Raw genomic sequence first — 19807 nt, forward strand, 5'->3', positions numbered from 1 at the left:
ACATTAGAAGAATTGTGAGCTCCTCTGTTTCATCGATGCTTTGTTCTGAGATAAATATTATTACTTTATATGTTATTGGCTTGGACAACTTATTGGTTTATCAAAACAAGGTCATACCGAAGCACACCAGCAGCGGCGCTGCGAGCCGCACAGCAGACGTACAACGAGAACGTCCGGAGGTCAAAGGTAACGTTCGTATTTGAAAACATGGATTCCAAAAGAGGAGATGAAGGTAGGAACTTTTTGCCTTTGTCTATCTGTAAGCCGGACACTATGTTAATTTTAAACATGAATGACCACTTACAATAAACTCTGTCCTGAGTTCTTAGTGAAATTAATTTAGTAACACAACATGTGAAGAAATGGACAACGTTGCTCTTTTTGTTAGCTTATTTGTTAGCTTAACTAATGTTTTCTATAATGTGAGATCTGTTTCCCATAGCATAATTTGAAACGCCGAGTTGTTGTCAACGTTCACACATTTATTTACCCCCATTTTATCCCTTTTGATCTTATCCTTATTACCCTTTAAAAGGGGAAAAACGAACAGCTACTGCTAGTTGTAAATCTTTTTGTGTAAGCTGGAATGAGGACAGCATACGTATTTTCATATTGTATTGCATTTGAAGTGGATTAAACACACTTATCGGAAGCCTACATATAAATCCCGGAATGAATTCCATGCCAATATGGAAATTGGTTGTTGTGTCGGTATCAGTATTTCTTGTACATGATTATTTGCTTGCTAGCTTTCACAGCCCCATAGTCCGTAGTTTATGTAGAGTTATGTGCCAATTTACATAAAATAATTGTACCTTAACCAGTCTTTAATAATGGGACAGATTTTAAGGGATATTGGCATATGAACTGACATTGTTTACATGTCTTACATCATGATAAATGAAAAGGGAAAGGATGGGGTTATTGATTGAAATACTGTACATTACTGGAACATTCAGAGTAGACATAGGAGGATACCTCTGTTCATCCGTGTGTACGCTGCTAGTGTGGAGTATTAAACAAAGCATAAACAATAGAGTTAGAGATGCTCTCTCAACATATATGTCTTTCATAGCCATATAATGGTTGATGCACTATATGGATAAAACCACTGGGTTACCTGGACATTAAACCTACAGGAACAGTGGCTCAGGAGTTAGTTGTGGAGTCTACTAATTGGGAGGTCTGTGTAACCCCAGTATTTTTCCTGGTCTGCCTAATCTCACTGAAACACGTGATGTTGAAGCTGTTCTTTGCTCTACAGAGGAAAACAGAAACCCTCCCAAATTGAATTACTTTTCATTTTTAAGCATTCTGAAGCGATCTGAAAAGGAAATTGTCACTATGGAGTCTAACACTGTAAACAAGGCACTGACCTCTTTTACAGCAACAGGCAAGACGAGTGACGATGGAGACATTGCATCTGTCATGGGATTCTCTGGGTTTGGTATGTGTAGTCCAGCACACTTGTCAGAAAATATAAACGTAAAAAAAGTATTCTCTGATAAAGTGACAATTTGAGTTGTTGCAGTCATACATCGAGTTTTATTTTTATCTTCCAGGTAAGAAAGCCCGCACATTTGATCTTGATGCCATTTTTGAGCAGACCCGGCGAACAGCCATCGAGAGGAGTCAGCGTGTGATAGGTAAGTGTTTCATCACTGGCAATGTGATAACCCTGCTTAGGAGTCATGATGAGTTTAATTGCATTTGGAATCATTGCGTCCTTAGAGGAGCGGCAGAAGGAGATAGAAATGGAGGAGGAGGGGGAGAGCTCCAAGTCAGTCAAACCGTCAGTCCAGAGTCAGAGAGGAAAAGCTGCTTCTTCCAGGTAGGGAGGCATTTATGAGGTTTTATCCTTAACTGACTGTTACATCTGTTGTGGCTTCCAATTTGTCTACTTAAGTGTACAATATGTTTTGCTTTGTCTGACAAAGTTCATTTATTTATTTTTTATCATTTTTAGAGTCCAGAAGAGCGACAGCAGCAGTGACAGTGGCTCAGATTCTGATTCAGACTCAGAGCTTATCGGGCCACCGGTGCCTCCTCAGCATGCAGCTCAGCAGGGCGATGATGATGATGATGAGCACGTAGGGCCACCTCCTCCACCAGGTTACACAGGCAGCACGGCTCACAGTGATGATGACGATGATGAAGAAGGAGAGGCACAAGATGACGACGATGATGTATGTCTGAATTATACAATCTCTTAGTAGGCTGTGAATTACAGCATACTACATATATCTGATTACACTTAGTCTGTCTAAAGTGTTGACTTTCTTCTTGCTCATTAAGAAAACAAGATTTTCTCAGTAAATGTTGGGCCATGGTGGTATGTTAGTAGTCTATAAGTGTTATACAGCGCTTTGCAGATCCATGTTGTAGCTGTGTACTGTGAGTTACCCTTCTTTGTGCATGCGCTCTGCATTATTTAGCTTGCCATGAATTATCCAAGAGTTAAAAACTATGAAGATGTTGATTTTTTTTTAAGCTGCTCTTCCTCTTTGGTGTGAACTCTGCTCTTGTTTCTCTTCCTGTACAAGATAACTTTTCAGCCAATCAGCTCTCTCCTTATACGTGGCACAATTGCCACTAGGCTATGAGCTGCTGAATTTTTGGATTTCCGCGTTGGTTACATTCCCTTAACCTCGTCTCTGTGTCGCTAAAAGAACTATTTTATTATCATTGCAGGGTAATAAAAGTAAATAAAAATAAACAATGAATAGCTATTTGAACGGGGAAATAGCATGCACAGTTACAGGACCCAGATACTGAAGAATGGAATGGACTGGCTTTTTCCACAGTGCTTTTACATTGATACTGACCACTCAAAGCTCTTTTCACTATGAGCCAATTTATAGTGTGATTTTCCTACTGTGACAGATCACAATCTCGACATATAAAACCAACATTGTGTTCTGTGTTTGAGGTTTTAAAAAAAAATCCAACCACAAGATGGCAGCAGGAGAAAAGATTAACATTGTTAGTTTTGCACTGTACACGATAAAAGGTGAACTTTTTGCCTATTTTCTTAGTTGTGCTTTTTTCATTTGTTTTCTTTACATTACCAAAAGGACAATGACACCTAAAATATCTGAATTTTTAATTAGAAGGATTTTTAGAATGTGTGTATTGCTTTTTACAGGAAAGTACTATCTACACAATATGTCAGATTCCAACCATTCACAAATATGACTTCTGTCGTTAAATGTCTTAGACTCACAACCTGTTAATGTAAAAATATCATACATATTGCTGCACTTTGATCAATTGACATAATATAGACTTGTGTTGTTTTGCCTTTTCCTCACGTTCATGTCAACTTTCTGTCCCAGAATCCAGTGAAAAAAATTCCAGACACTCATGAGATCACGCTGCAGCATGGCACTAAAACGGTAAGGCTTTCGCCTCTAACACCCAGCCAGTAATTAGAGCTGGTGACAACTCTATTCTCAGTTGACATTGAATAAAATTCTATTTTTATCACAAGCTTGTAAACAGTACAACTTTTGCTTATATTACGCACACACACACAAACATCTGGTTTCGGAGGCCTCTCATTGGATTTTCAGTTAACATTTATCTCACTGATTTTAGCCAAAAGAGCAGCTGTGAGGCTGTTACTTTTCTGCTTTTGTTTAGTCTGGTATCCAGATCTAGCACTTTTTCAGTTTTTAAACAGTTTAGTTCTAAATTATTGAAGAATAAACTTAAAATATTTGGGTTGTATTTATTTCTGTGCCTTTTAACAAAGCCAACATGACTGTATTGTTAAAGATTTCTAGTGTTATAACTAGTAATCAGCAGCGGCTTGCTTTCTGAGTTGTACAGGCTCATAAGTTGTCTCTTGGTTTTCAAACTGCTTCCTCAGGTGTCGGCTCTTGGCTTGGACCCCTCTGGAGCCCGCCTGGTGTCTGGTGGATATGATTATGATGTTCGATTCTGGGATTTTGCTGGGATGGACCAGGCTCTGCAGGCCTTCAGATCTCTGCAGCCTTGCGAGTGGTACTGAGAACAGCAACACACCTCCTTGACACGTGTTCAATAATTAATTTCATGTAAACATCCACTACACTGACTGCATTTCCATGTGCCAGAGTGTATACACTTTCACAAACACACACACACACACATCACCAAACCTCATGCTAACTCTGCGACATCCTCTGTTTTCATGCAAAATGAGCCTTTTGAGAACAGATGGTTAAGATATGTGTCTGTTTGTGTGTTTGCATGTGTGTTTACTCCATGTTTAACTAAAGCCATCATCAAAGATCAAATTCTTTTTTGCTTTTGGGAAGCAGTGGGCCCATATTTTCTACTCCAACTTCCAACTTTTGTGATGCCGAAGTATTCTGAGATTTCAGCATTTATCTCGGAGAGTAAAATCACACCTAATCATAGTAAAATCTTATTAAAAAAATATGGTACAAGTTGTAATACTCTATAGTTTTCATTTCTATAGCAACTGCGGTCTACCCAGGATTCACTGCTAATTCCAAACATGCAGCGGACGATCTGTTCGTCTGCGCTGTGGGTTGACCCTGCCAGTGCATAATGGTAGCAATGTGTAGTTGGTTTTGTTTTTGTATGTGGGGATAACGATGTGTGTGCTGTGTGAGAAGCCAGCGGCACTCAGGAAGAGAGGAACACATGCTTTCGGGATGGACCAGGCTCTGCAGGCCTTCAGATCTCTGCAGCCTTGCGAGTGGTACTGAGAACAGCAACACACCTCCTTGACACGTGTTCAATAATTAATTTCATGTAAACATCCACTACACTGACTGCATTTCCATGTGCCAGAGTGTATACACTTTCACAAACACACACACACACACATCACCAAACCTCATGCTAACTCTGCGACATCCTCTGTTTTCATGCAAAATGAGCCTTTTGAGAACAGATGGTTAAGATATGTGTCTGTTTGTGTGTTTGCATGTGTGTTTACTCCGTGTTTAACTAAAGCCATCATCAAAGATCAAATTCTTTTTTGCTTTTAGGAAGCAGTGGGCTGAGCTGGAGCAGGTTTCCCCTTATTAACGCTACATTTAATTTGATTACAGTGTGATCTAGGAGTCTGTTTGGTTTACTAACAAGCCGGGCTTCATATAGAAAGTTGTTGAAGCTTCCTCGGCCTGGGAACTGGATGAATCTGAGGGCTCATGTTTCATTTGCTCTGACAGAAAGCAGCTGATCTCACATTCAAACAGATTTCCACCTGGTCTTGCCCTTGCTCGACCAATCAGAAGCGGTTATCTAAAACGGGGTGGGTTATTTTTAGTGAATACTGTAGTATGTTTACATTTTTCCAGTGCTGATTGCTACCTCTCGCTTCGCTTTGCTCTAACTGTTTGTAGGGTTTGCCCTTTGATAATGCTCCAAGCAGAACTGAGAGGTTCCAGACTAATAAGCATTTGCACATTAACCTCGCAATGTCAGCACCCTGCCCCTATTTTTAAAACATCAGTTTTTATCAGTGGATAATTTTCTCTGTGAAAGCTTTGTTTTTTTATGCTTTAAAAACACTTTATTAGAAATATTCTGCTGTTGTTATAGTTGGGTGTCTTTGTTTATTGTTGTAGGCCAGTCATACAAATAATCAGGTACATCAGATGTTGAGATGTTTTGGTCGTATAGTTGCAATTATCTGGTGTTTATTTGTGCCTGAAAAAGTGAAGAATTAAAAGCTTATATAACAATGTTTTAGTGAAGCAGTCTTTGTTGTGCTGTTTTTGTGTCTCCTCAGCCATCAGATCAAGGCCCTGCAGTACAGCATCACCGGTGATGTCATGTTGGTGGTTTCGGGCAATGCACAGGCCAAGGTGTTGGACCGTGATGGCTTCAGTGTCATGGAGTGTGTGAAAGGAGACCAGTACATTGTGGATATGGCTAACACAAAGGTATGCCAAACTGCTGACTGTCAGTTTCTACAATAAAATCTAACGAAACAATAACAATGCGCTCTAAGAGGATCAGACGAGTGGCAATGAAGCCAAGAACACACAAGTTTACTAGAAATGTCAGTAATAATCGCTCACTGCAGTCAAACGCCACACGTTATGCCAAAAAGTAACTCCATTGTTACAGTTTCCACATCTGCTTTAATCTGAGTCATGAAAAATTTGTTCTTCAGAAAATATAAATAAAAAGAAAGTGCTGCATGGCTCTGTAAATGACATAAAACAGGTGCTCATCAGTACGGCGAAACAACTCAACAAGTGCAAGTCTAACCAAGAGATTTCCTGAGGCACTCTCTTGGTTAGAATTATAAAAATATTTAATAGACATGATAAAATTATAAAATAGTTGGAGCAAGCGACCTACATGTTTCCACTAAAAAGTCTTCATCACACCCCGATAATGAAGAAAAACAACTCCCTGTCTGTTGTTTTATCGCATTTTGTAAGCATGCAGAATCACTGTGTCAGTCTGGTTATTATTATAGATGTTTACGATACATTTTGCTATCATTTCACTGCCCCCTTGATTTTCTCTTTGAAGCCAGATTGTAATACTGCAGATGTGACTGATCATCTAACAGCCCATATTTTCTACTCCAACTTCCAACTTTTGTGATGCCGAAGTATTCTGAGATTTCAGCATTTATCTCGGAGAGTAAAATCACACCTAATCATAGTAAAATCTTATTAAAAAAATATGGTACAAGTTGTAATACTCTAGAATGTTGCAGGTATTCGTGTTTTCATTTCTATAGCATCTGCGGTCTACCCAGGATTCACTGCTAATTCCAAACATGCAGCGGACGATCTGTTCTTCTGCGCTGTGGGTTGACCCTGCCAGTGCATAATGGTAGCAATGTGTAGTTGGTTTTGTTTTTGTATGTGGGGATAACGATGTGTGTGCTGTGTGAGAAGCCAGCGGCACTCAGGAAGAGAGGAACACATGCTTTCGGGACTGTCGCGGTTCATTTCTTGCATATACCTGAATCTACAAAGAAGGATCCTAATTGAGTGTCCATGTTTGGATTTTATTGTGTTTAAGAAAGGCCATATTGGTAGTCAATGAGCATCTGTGCCTGCTGCACTGCATTTAGACATGGTTTATACCACCCATATGAATTACTTGAAGTGAAGGCCCATTGATCGCAAATAGTGTTTTCCTTGATGTCCTACATTCTTGTCCTGCACGGTCACATCTGGTGCTGATGGGGGAGTTTGGTTCAGTGAAAATGCGTTTTGGACGGGTGACGGTGTCCCAGTCAATTAGCTGTGTCTTATGTGATAATTAAGTCCTTGCTTTTATTCTGTCTCTGTTGACAAAAACTAATTTCCTTCCTAACTAACCCCACTGTGTGCAGAGATTTGTCACACGCAGGCCTGCACTGTATGTACATGCAGTATGATCACATGGTATTGCTTCTGTCTCCCTGAATATGTATTGCTGTCAGTGATACTTCTCTGAATAAATACTATAGACAAGACAAATTTCCATCAGCAGGTGAAAATAATTTTCGTACTAGTTCCAATTTTTGCACAAACTATTCTTCTTATTCTTTCAGTATTCCCAAATGTAAACGCTAACACAGACACTTTTCTGGCCTAAGGAAATTGTGATAATAAAAAACTGGGCTTGCCCATCCGTTCTTGTCTGTTTGTCATTATAATTCTTTGCGCTTACTTTTGTTATCGATATCTGCTGTTTTTTAGTCTTTCGCAGGTTGTTGTTGTGAACCTGAGAAGCATAATGCAGTTACTGGAGAAGAGTAATTTTCCATTGCTTTCTGATGATTACACCAGAATTAGGAAAAAATGTTTCATTAAATTAAAAGAATTGCATTTTTCTTTTCTAATTTAAGGAGAAACCTTAAAGTCCTAAGAGATGCGTTCATTTACTTGGCAACTGGATTGTGCGTAATTATTCAGCTCCCTGAGTCGATACTTTGTAGAACCACCTTTTGCTGCAATTACAGCTGCCAGTCTTTTAGGGTATGTCTCTACCAGCTTTGCACATAGAGACTGAAATCCTTGCCCATTCTTCTTTGCAAAACAGCTCCAGCTCAGTCAGATTAGATGGACAGCGTTTGTGAACAGCAGTTTTCAGATCTTGCCACAGAAATTCGATTGGATTTAGATCTGGACTTTGACTGGCCCGTTGAAAACATGGATATGTTTTGTTTTAAACCATTCCATTGTTGCCCTGGCTTTATGTTTAGGGTCGTTGTCCTGCTGGAAGGTGAACCTCCGCCCCAGTCTCAAGTCTTTTGCAGATTCCAAGAGGTTTTCTTCCAAGATTGCCCTGTATTTGGCTCCATCCATCTTCCCATCAACTCTGACCAGCTTCCCTGTCCCTGCTGAAGAGAAGCACCCCCAGAGCATGATGCTGCCACCACCATATTTGACAGTGGGGATGGTGTGTTCAGAGCAGCTGTTTGTACTGACATTAGATTACACACGTGCACTCTATTTAGTCATTAGCACTCGTCAGCCAATGTCTATGGGCAACTGACTGCACTCAGACCAAAGGGGGCTGAATAATTACACACACCCCACTTTGCAGTTATTTATTTGTAAAAAATGTTTGGAATCATGTATGATTTTCGTTCCACTTCTCACGTGTACACCGCTTTGTATTGGTCTTTCACGTGGAATTCCAATAAAATTGATTCCTGTTTGTGGCTGTAATGTGACAAAATGTGGGAAAGTTCAAGGGGGCCGAATACTTCTGCAAGCCACTGTAGATGAGTTTGAGATTATTGTCCTAACTCTCAATGCCAGTGGTAAGTTCTTCTCCAGTTACCTGCTTGAAAATATTACCTTACCCATACTTGAGTAACCACAGACCCTACGCCTTGCAGGTGAGAGCTTCTTGCATGACACTAAGGTATCCCATTAAACCCTGTGAAAAAGCAGATTTTTTTTCCTTTACATGAAAAGTTGTCTTTTACTTCTGGGATGACATTTGCGCTAATTTAAAAAAAAAAAAAAAGACATTGTTTTCAGTGATGCATTATGCTTTGAACACTTGGAGAAGGATGAATCTGATTTTTTTAAAGGAAGCTAGTGCCTTTTTCACACTCATGCAAAGCTGTTTTGAAGGTTGCTGTTTTTGCACAGAGGAGGGAATTAGTGAGGGGCTTCACGGACCATTTGTACTTTCCTGATCATATAGCGAGTGCATATTTTACCATAAAATTTAACAGCTTAGCAATTTGTAGTTCTTTTTAGTCATAAAACAGCAGGTCATATGCAATTATTCTTAATCAGTTATTAATATGGTGTGTTGTTAAAGTATTTGACAGTGAACAGACAGGCCCTCTTCCTGATCCACACATACCAATGCCATTTGGTCAGCTTCTGCTCATGCAAGGCTCTGCTTCTTGAGCATCCTGTCAAATAGCAGTATGTCTTGTCTGAAGCCCCTTCGCAGCACACTGAAGTGTTCCACTCTGACCTGGCAGCCAGAGAGGCCTCTCTCTGGGTTATACTGCTTTTGAAGTTATTTGTTATGAGTAATTCTCCACATGACTCTCCAGCAGAGGAAATGTGTAGAAGTTACAAAGAGCAAAGAGCTCACTGTTCCAGGGCCTCTGAGTTCACTAGCACAGTTGTAAAGTGAGACTTATGTCGAGGAAATCCGAACGTTAATGTAAAGTCAATGTATTACAGTGTAACCTAATTAAGGATATGGATAAAGGACTCACATTTGTAATGCACAGTGCTGGAAAATTCACCATCGGATTAATTATCTGGTGACCTTTTGTGTTGCAAGTTTTGCCAAAATGGAAAAACAACAGCTGTCTTTACTCTTTATTTGTACGCACGATTACGAAATATGTCTTAATCTCCTTTCAAGTTTCTAACAGCACATGCTAGCTACTATTTCTGTGGCTTGCCCTTGAATATAAAGTGTTTAAAAACTGCTGTGAAGAAAAGGAAACTCAATATCTGCTGTGCACTGGATCCAAAATAAATAAAGCCACTGGAAGCCAGCCACAGGATATTGGGTCATTTTAGTGCTTGTTAAAAGTGTGCATTTGTTTATTTTCACTTTATGCTCTTTTTTTTCTCAGGGCCACACAGCTATGCTTAATTGTGGGTGCTGGCATCCCAAGATTAAAGAAGAGTTCATGACCTGCTCCAATGATGGGTAAGTTTTAACCAAGCATTGTAAGCTTTGAGTTAAAGGCAGAAGCCTCCACGCCCCCGTTGTCTTTCTCGCGCTGTTACATTGCACATGTTGTGCATCCAGTTGTTAAGCTTCACAGTGAGCCGTCTTGATTTTCAGGGAGGAGAAAACAGAAATGGCTTTTAGATGGGCCTAATCTCTTTGTGACTCACCAAGCATGTGTATTTTGTATAGTGAGTTTTGATCTTGGCTGATTTTATCTCTTTAAATGAAAACAAGCCTCTGGTCTTTCTAAACAATAACTGGTTACTTTCCTGTACACTTCATTTACAGGCATAACAAGGAGTCTCTGTTTTACAAACCAGCGTGTGCCATTTATAGTAATAATCATTGAGAAAGTCCCCCAGGACATTGAAGAGTATGCAGTCAGTGAGAAATACCCTTTCTCATCTTCAGAGCACTGCTGATAGCACAGTGACACCCATCATACATAGGCCACACCTCTTTGATACAAAATTAATGTCCAGCATTATATTTAGTAATTCTTACTGTCGGATTTTCAAAGTAATGCTCTCACCGAACAGACTTTTCTTCGCTCTCAACCCCTCCGTCACCAGCAGGGAGTCCTCTAATCCAGACTATGCCTCTGAAGATTGTAGCATGGCCTCATAGCTGTGTGTTTGCACATGGCATATTTATACTGGATGTTGTCCAAATGGAGCCCTTTATTTGTATGCAGTGATTTAGACCAGATCAACCGCTGTCATACACAGATATTTATATTGTTTGCTTCAGACCGCAGAGTTTTAACAGTCAGCGACATCCTTAAATCAGCACTAAACCTGTAGAAGCTGTAATTCTTTGTCCTGTGTATAGGTGTGCGGGAACATTTGTAAGGCAAAGAGTATGACTAAGCTACAGCACATTGATGAGTCTAAGAGAGTGTGACAGACAGCAGTAGAGACACCTAGGGCTATCATCATTAAGGAGAAACAAGGGCCCGACTTTGCGGGCAGCCCGCAGCCCAGTGTTTACCAGTGTTACTGCTCCCCCAGATGTGGAGGTTGGTTTAATTAGCTCTCATTGAGGCTCTGGAAATCCTCCCCTGGCACGTTAGCATTGGGTGTTTCTCCTGGCCAGCTAACAGGAGAGCAGCAGAGAGGAGCGCACAGGGAGCCATTCATAGGCAGAGGGGCTGCATGCGGGAGAGGTTCACAGCAGCAGACCCAGTCGGTGTGGCAAGCTGAGTCTCAGAGATGTGGCAAAGACAGAAAAGGGGTGGGGGGGGTGGCTATGTTGATTTACAGGTGGAGGAGGTTGTTCCTGGTTACATTTTCCCACCTTATTGTGTTGGTAATGTGCTTTGCAACTTGGTGCAGAATTTCACTTTATTGGTGGACACACTGTCCCTGAACCTACAATGTTTTCAATCAAAAATTCCTTTTTGTTGCTTTGGAGCAAACTGCATGTTACTACAAGTCCTAAACAGATAACTTTAAGCACACAAGGTTTGCAGAAGAATGCTTAAAATTGCGATATGTGTGATAAGTTGCTTAAACTACAGTTGCCACAATAAGGTAAATATTAATAATATATATTTGTGGGGTTTTTTGCTTGACTCAGGCTATAATAATTTGGAAGGCTGTCCCTTCATATTAGTTCCTTTCGTTTGCTCACTTTTAATTTATGTGGGTTTACTCAGTGATTTACAACATCACAGATGGTTTGTCGAGGATCTAACTGTCTATGGATCTTTCTACATTAATGAGACTGTTCTGTTGCCATGAAGGTGTGAAACACACAGTACCATCACTGAAACCTTATAGACAACTATGCTTTTCATCATGGATTATTAATGCTTCAGTTATTAAGGACAGTCTTCCTCCTTTTCTTTGTCTCACCATCCACTCCATTCACTTTAGTGAATAAGTATGGATTCTGCACAGGGGCCAGGCGGTAGTCAGTGGACGTCTTGAGAATGGGCCAGCAGTTGGCCAGTAGTATGAGAGGCTGTCAGCTGCTGTCTGTCTGCTTCAATATTAGACCAACATCCAGGCTTTTCCAGGTCTTTCTGCCTAGTTAGAGGCTCTTTGTTGTGTTTACTTGAATAGGTTATTAAGCATGATCACTGGACCGCCCAGCTTCTTAATTAAAGATCCCCCAGTAGTGTGGAATCTCATTCATTAAGGGCTACCTCCCAGCGCCTTGAATGATTTCATTAACCCATACTTTTTTTTCCCCTCCTGGGAGGAAGTGGATGAGAGGGAAGTACTGATAATATAGCAGCAGGGTGTTCTCAGAAACTGTGGCTTGAATAGGGCTTCAGTAGAACTGTGCGAATCGAGTCAGTCAGTGAAAAGTGTTGCGCTGTGTGTGTCAACATTTCACATTCTTCTGTCATTCTGTTTGAGAGCGTGCAGTTGTAAAATGAAACAGTGTTTTCCAACAGTATTCATGTTTGATCCTAAGGAACAAACCGCACAAGTATGAAGCAACTTTAACTGCGTCTGAGTCTTTGGTGAATGTTTGAAAGCCACAGATTTTATTTCCAAGAAAGTGAAAGCAATACTTGCTGGGTTAACTCTCAGTGGAAGTATTTCTTTGGCAGGGCTGATCTTGAAGTAGTAAAAAAGTTAAAATATAGCTCTGACTTGGTGTATATTAGGAGCTTTTTTAAAAACTTCTAATGCACCAAATCTTTAACACTTAACTAACCACATGGCATAAAACAGTTTACCAAGTATAACACTGGAAAGATTTGTGTTGTTGTTTTGAAGGATAGGACATTGGTGATTCTTGGCTTTACGTACGTAGTTTTATAGTGCCTAGGAGAAGGTTAAAAATCCATGTTATGTTCCTTTTTTTGCGACTGAAATTTCAGCCAGTGGAGCACAGAGGACAGGACAAATGGCGACGTTCTAATTGGGCCCACATGTTACTTCTGTCGAGTCTTGAAGCACACTTGAGCATGTGTACACACAAATACACACAATTTGAGGAATGTTTCCAGGAGGTTTGAATGCCAGGGATTCCCTTCGCGCTGGCCTGCTGTCAGGGCTGCAGCTGGACTTGGATGTGTAGCTGTATACAAGGAGACCCAGAGGACAACATGGCAGGGCCTTTTACTGCTGACAAATTGTTTGTCTTTGTCATGTGCTCAAACTAAACATTTGATTTGAAATGTGTCATACTAGACAGCATCGACAAACACAAAGTCACATAAAGCAGATTTGTGATTTAACGCATGGATAAATTGTGGTAGTAATTCATCTTGTTTTGCGAGAATGGTACTTTTGTGTAAGGCCGTACTTCTGTCTCTCCCTCTCTCTGCTTTTGTCTGCTGTGAGCGCTAATTGATCATCTCTAGCACTCGGATCTTGACGAATTAGCAAGTCAGTTGCTTATCAGTGCCCTTGGTAATAGTTTACTTTCAATTTTAAAGGAAAGGAGAGTTAAATGGATGACATATGAGGAATGACTCCTCAAAGTGTGGGTGAGCATGTTGGGGCAATTCACTGAACTGGATGGGTTCATCCACAGTCCAGCACATCTCCAACTCTTTCCCACCTTTTTTTTTTTTGCCTGTCCCGTTTGGATCTTTAGCCTTCAGAATTGTTGTCTGAAGGCCAAGAAAGATGCCAAGTGGATTTACTTTACCAAGTGGATCATCATGGCCTTTCTATATTGGTCCATTTGATTGACCTTTATTATAATTATGTATTTATTTTATTTTCGCTTTTTAAAGACGGACAGACATGACTGGGGGATAGGACAGGGAGAAAGAATGAAAGAAAGAGAGGGAGGGAAAGAAAAATAGAGGGGAGAAGAGATGGTGAGAAAGGGGGGAAGAAAAAAAAGAAAAACAAACAAAACACCTGGATCACCTGTATGGAGATAAAAAAAAAAAAACCAGAAGAGAAAACACTAGCTAACAATAGATACTTTTTTAGTTTCACCTGTTGAGAATGAAAAAAGTAAACAAGCAGAAGAAAACGAGAGCAATACAATAAACAACATCATGATGATATATGGGAATATAACAGTAAATACTAAATATTAAACATTATTGTGCAGCACGTAAGATCGACAGCACACAGTGTGCTTTGTGGTAGGAGCCAAAAAGGGTGTCGTTTGTGTGTGTGAGCACCCGTGTGTACACCTGTGAGCATGAACGCGCTTGTTTTTAAAAGGTTCCTTCATGTAATGATCTGCTAGCTAACTCTTTCCCACCTTACATTGCAAGTGTTCCATATTCTGCCCACGAATGCACATACCATAGCTTTAAGGAGTGCATTAATCCTTTTTGTTCAATTTATAGCCATGGCTGAATTTTTGACTGACAGTAGCCTCTAGTTTTTTACTGTGAGAGCTGTGAAATACAGTGTTTGTTTCTTTTGTCAGCGAACTGGGTCGCAACTTATCACACCTTTGCTTGATTAAATCTGAAAACCTGCCTTGACTCAAGCTCAAGAGATATTTTTCTAGGCATTTTGCCTTTTGTAGTGTATGGTCTCACCCGCCTTGCTACTGAGCAGAAACAATGTTGTGAAAATGTTGTGAAGTTTTGTGAATGAGTCTGTCACTGTACCCACAGCCCATCTGTGCCACAATGGCCACAATCTTCCTCCTTTTGATTCATTGCTTGGGTACAATTGTGTGCATGCCTCCTAAATCCCTCTGTTATCTTCTTTAGCTGTGATGGAAGATTGAGCATCTTCCCTCCTAATCCTCCTTTCTCATAACAGCGCCCCAGTTAGTCAGTCAACCAGGAAACAGGCAATTCAGTCTATCACTGGAATTCGACCAATAAACAACCTTAAACAAGACGAACGCTCTTCTTTTCCGTCTCTCTTCTTCATCCCGTAATCTGGAAAGGTGATCCTAGCAGCCGTCACCCCCACTGGGCCTATAACCTGATGTACAGATAAAACCCGAGGCCTAGGGAGCTGTCACTCCTCAGTTGATGTGTCAACGACTGTGCTACCTCGTAAAGTGCACATGCATGACTGAGGTTGAATGGGTCTCATTTTATTGCATTCACCCCTCTGCCTGTGAAGCGTTTGTGCAAGAAAAGGGGGCTGCTGATTGAAGGGAAAACAGGCCTTTGAGAAATGGGAAATGACAATGTTATTACCTGCTAATGTTTTTTGTTCATGCTGTGTATCATTTTTTAATATATACCTGTTATCCCCTTCCCCCAACCATCCATTTTGGGTTATTTAGACCAAAATACTGAATTTTGCTCTACAAGGGCCCAATATCCACTTACAAGGACATTATACTGCTACTGTTCTATCAAAATTTTAAACGGATATACTCATATGTGGCTCTTATTTTTCTTAAAAACAAAAATAAGGTAAAAAAAAAAATCTGGTAATTTTTTGTTTTTACATTCATTGGGCCCCAATATGCCCAAATATCAAAGAGAAATTAAAAATGCATGCAGTGGAAGAGTTCGGGTCTTAGGAGGTTAAAACTAAAATGAACCCCTTTAGATAGCCCTCAGTTTCCCACAAGCATCTTACTCCCGACAAGTGACTGTGTGCAGTCTTTCCCCATCACTTACGCTCTGCTCAGCACTGGTGGGCTCCAGCCTCTCTGCTCTATCCCTCTGACAGCCAGCAATGCCATGTTTTGGAAAGAGTTTCTTATGATAAATACCATTCCAGGTTTTGTGTGGTACATGAAAGGTCATGTTGTCTTTGTTGGCTTGACACTCGCCCACAGTCTCCTGTAAACAGAATTGAGATGTCTGTGTGAGGCAGCAGGTGGACCAATATGTCACTGAGTTTGTGGCTATCGCTCTTTATCCCTCACTCACACACATACACATGGAAATCTGCTGTGTAAACAGCTTACTGTACAGTGCAGAAGCCTCCAGTTTGCATCGGAAAATATGATTTTATACATGTGGCCTTTGCACTTTTTTCCCAGCAGGATTTTTTCTTTTCTGTGATTTAACAGCTTTCATGTTATGTGGATTTAAACACAACTATGCATCAGAGTTTTATTTGACCCTTGCAGGTTTTCACTCAAACCATATGTCTTCAGCTGGCATTTGTATCACATTGTTAGACTTATCCAAACACAGTTGAGTGTGTGTGTCTGTGATTTTGTAGCCGGCCACAGTGGAATCCTTCCCTGGCTGTTAGTAGCAGCCCTGCCTGTATGTTTATACTCCCCTGCTGACCCCGTGACCCAGAGGTCAAGATACCCACTAAAGCAGGCAGTGGGTTCACAGACACATTTGGATGAACCGTGTCTGTCACGAATGTTGGTGGGAGCATGTGAGGTGCTGGCATGTCGATGTGTACTAACACCCTTCCAATAAATAAATGTGGGAGGTGAAGTCTGTCTCATCACTGGTGGGCACCTGAGTTAGTGCTGTTATCATTTTTTTGCCATCTTTGCTTTATCAGTCTGAGATGATGCAGAGCTAGATTAAGGAGAAAGGCAGATAAAAGCATCATTTAAACTCTATATTTATTTGCAATGTACAAAAATGTAAGTATTAAAACTGCATTTTTGTTGCATTTTTTTTAGATGAATGCTCATTCTGAATTTTAAGCTAGCAACATTTGTCATTATGCAGTTTTAGTGGATAAATCAATCAATAAATAGGTTTATCCTCTGTATGACAGCATATGTAGCTTCAAAGCATGAATAGATCGTACAGCATTAATGGTGCCTTCGCAGAAAGTTTCAAGCTCATTTTTGGTTTCGATCCAGGAAAGAACTGTAAAGTGTTACACAGACTGACCTGTATCCATGAGGGCTTATTGTTTTACTCTCATTTTATGATGTTTTGGAATGAAATCTCTCATTTGTATTTTACGACGGGTCTGCATTCAAACCCCCACTCTCAGTGCTCCAGGTTGTGTAATGTGTTCAGCAGATGTAGGAAAGAGAATCAGGACTTCATGGACGCTTCAGACGTACCTGTCAGACTGATCTACTGTTTTGCTCTTCGCAAAACTTCTCACCCTGCGTCACAGAGCTGCCTGACCTAAAGTTTCACGAAATGACGGGGGACACCGTATCGCCACAGTTCTGATTTATTATGGTGGATGCAGGTGTTAAAGAACAAATATGTTGTGAGAGACGGACGTTTTTTGAGTGATTCATGGCAACCGGGTTAGGATAAATGAAATGATCTGTCTGTTCACAGCACTGTGCGCACATGGGACCTCAATTCAGAGAAGAAGCACAAGTCTGTGTTCAAGCCTCGCTCCTTCCAGGGTAAGAAGGTCATCCCCACATGCTGCACCTACAGCCGCGACGGGAAGCTCATCGCAGCGGGCTGCCAAGATGGCACCATCCAGATCTGGGACAGAAACCTCAGTGTGAGTTTTAAAACACAAACGCATGCCAGCCGCCGGCAATGTGCAGTGGATTGTAAACATTGGATGTCTGTTTTCTTATGGGCTCAAGTACAGAGTCATGAGACTCAGGTCACAGGCCAGAGAGGTCAGAGGTCGGCAAATCGCTAAGCCCAAAGAATTTAAAATGCTTTTGTCTAAACTGGAAGTAGCCCAGTCTGAAGTATTGATGTGATCAAATATTTGATCTGATGTTGATACTGGGGGAAAGCCAGCACATGTTATGACCCCCCCTAGAGCCTCTCCCCTAGCATGGCTTGAAAGAGCTACTTATGTAACAGAATTAACTGATGGTTAATGATTGAGGTGAGTTACATGAAAGTTGCTGGGAGGCCCAATCACAATTTCCCCCTGCACATTTTCCATTTAATTAGGTAATTAGGAAATTAAGTGATCAAAGTGTACATTCCTTTCCTCAAGATTCACATCGTTGAGGTAATAGTTGATCTTGGCTTCTGGCAAGCAGTGCACTCACTTATTTGGCTCTTTTCATTTGAGTTATTTGACAAATCAACACTGTTGATAAAAATGACTTCCATTCAGGGTTGAGAAAGCATGACGTCCATCAGATCTTTTGGGTGACTCGAAAGTTTTTTTCACTGATTCTTACTCCGTAACACATTCTTCAATGTCTTACTAATTTGCTTCATCTTTTCTCCTTCATGACTGTCGCAGTGATGTGATGTCATTGCCTGGGCTCCAAATGCTGCTGTTTCCTGTTTATTGGCGACAAGGCATATCTGACAGTTTATTGTTCTTCTCATTAGTCACACAAAACATTTACCCCCATGAATGGATGGCAAGATGAGAAAGGGAAAAAGAGTTTAGTGGACCTACAGCAATCAATTTAGCAGGCATCATTGCATTCTGGGAGATTATAGGCTGATATTTTGTCATCAGAGAGTCCTTAAACGCTGAAAACGTAGATTTTAGGATTGAACATAAAATTGAACAAGGATTATTCATTATGCTTCTATTAAACATATACACTGCTTAATAGAAGCCAGTTTAAGGACAGTTTTTGACTATTTGTCAGTATAAGTCTAATTTTAACTATCTGAAGAATAATAAGTTATTTTTCAGTACATTTGTTCTCTAATTCTTTTTGTTCCACTTCATATCCTTTCATCTGTTCAGCTCTATCTGTGGTCAGGGGTGAATGCTTTTGTTATTTTGTGTGAGAACAGAAATAGTAATAGTAAGCTGTAGTGAGTGAGTTGGAACAGACTCATTGGGCATAAAAGCTTATCCAGATTAGGGAAATGGGAAGTAGTCGTCATGTTAATTAATCCAACAACCGGCTTCATAATCAAATACAGTGTAGTTTGTATGATTTTTTTTTTTTTGTGTGGCTCTAACGGCTTTCCTATTGTAAGTCTTTGCTTCTATGAACCCCACTTTATATAGACTCCCTTCTCTGCTCCAGTCACCCATCATCCCACCCCTGTGCTGCTCACAGCAGCATGCTTTTTGCAATTGGGTTAAAGCTCTCAAAATTTATTACCCCTCCTTCTCCAAGCTAAATATTTACCCTGCGTCCCATAGCAGCTTACAATAGTCATGGCTGTTTCCTGACCACTGGAGCCTGTCCTCTCTGAATGGCTCAAGAATTTAGTTGGTGCCCTCTGCCCTAATCAGCAACCTGTGCTGCTGACTCGAATTTAGCCACAAGCCTAAAAAGGAGTTGACCTCCCGATGCTTTTATTGCTGCTCCCTCCCCCCGCTTTTAAATGAGGCCTATCTGCTGTTGTATTGCCACTATTACTCATGGCAAGAATATGCAGGCAGATCAATCATGATCAATCTCATACATGACCTTGATCTATGGCTCAGTCTGAAGAGAAGCTATTGAGAGTGACACATCGCGCTCTTGAACCCTGACATGAGTTGATTGATCCTGCGATGGGAGTCAAGTAGGTCTCGTTCGGTGCACTGCCACAGAGGGTGATTGCATGTTCATTCCCTGACCAAAGGGGTCGGTGCCAGGATTGCAAGACTGCATTTAAATGGTTGCCAGGTAATGTGCACTTTGTGATACTGGGTGCATTGATGGTCCAGGTTTTTTGCTCCAAAACATTACCACAGAGACCTGAGGAATGTTATGGCGTCATAGGTGAACTTACATGCTTCCAGACTTCAAAGTGGGACCCCAAAAGAGGTGGTTTTGAAAAACTACACAGTGCAGAGTATTACGGTTAGGTGGTGAATCAGATATGCAAGCAAAAAGAAAAAAAATCTGCCACACTTTCAAGCTTTTGAATAAGAGCAATCAGTAAGTGTTAAGCTGGTCCTGCTGTGTCTTACTTTGATCTTATATTACTCTTGATATAAAAGTAATT

At 40.7% G+C, this 19807-nt stretch overlaps 1 protein-coding gene across 1 annotated transcript in view; it reads left to right on the forward strand.

The window, feature by feature from the left end:
• Window positions 1-179: 179 nt before the first annotated feature.
• The window catches only part of wdr70 (WD repeat domain 70), a 43131-nt gene continuing 23503 nt past the window's right edge, over window positions 180-19807 (forward strand). The window contains exons 1-10 of the mRNA XM_085358267.1: window positions 180-232; window positions 1388-1447; window positions 1563-1646; window positions 1732-1831; window positions 1967-2186; window positions 3336-3395; window positions 3872-4005; window positions 5750-5903; window positions 10034-10110; window positions 17258-17432. Coding sequence (XP_085214393.1) covers window positions 208-232; window positions 1388-1447; window positions 1563-1646; window positions 1732-1831; window positions 1967-2186; window positions 3336-3395; window positions 3872-4005; window positions 5750-5903; window positions 10034-10110; window positions 17258-17432 — 1089 coding nt within the window. The 5' untranslated portion in view covers window positions 180-207. The remainder of the gene's footprint in view (window positions 233-1387; window positions 1448-1562; window positions 1647-1731; window positions 1832-1966; window positions 2187-3335; window positions 3396-3871; window positions 4006-5749; window positions 5904-10033; window positions 10111-17257; window positions 17433-19807) is intronic.

This window comes from Diplotaxodon limnothrissa, linkage group LG7 (genome assembly GCF_057381915.1).
Source record: "Diplotaxodon limnothrissa isolate DT_005_m linkage group LG7, D_limnothrissa_male_GT1.1, whole genome shotgun sequence".
NCBI lineage: Eukaryota > Metazoa > Chordata > Actinopteri > Cichliformes > Cichlidae > Diplotaxodon > Diplotaxodon limnothrissa.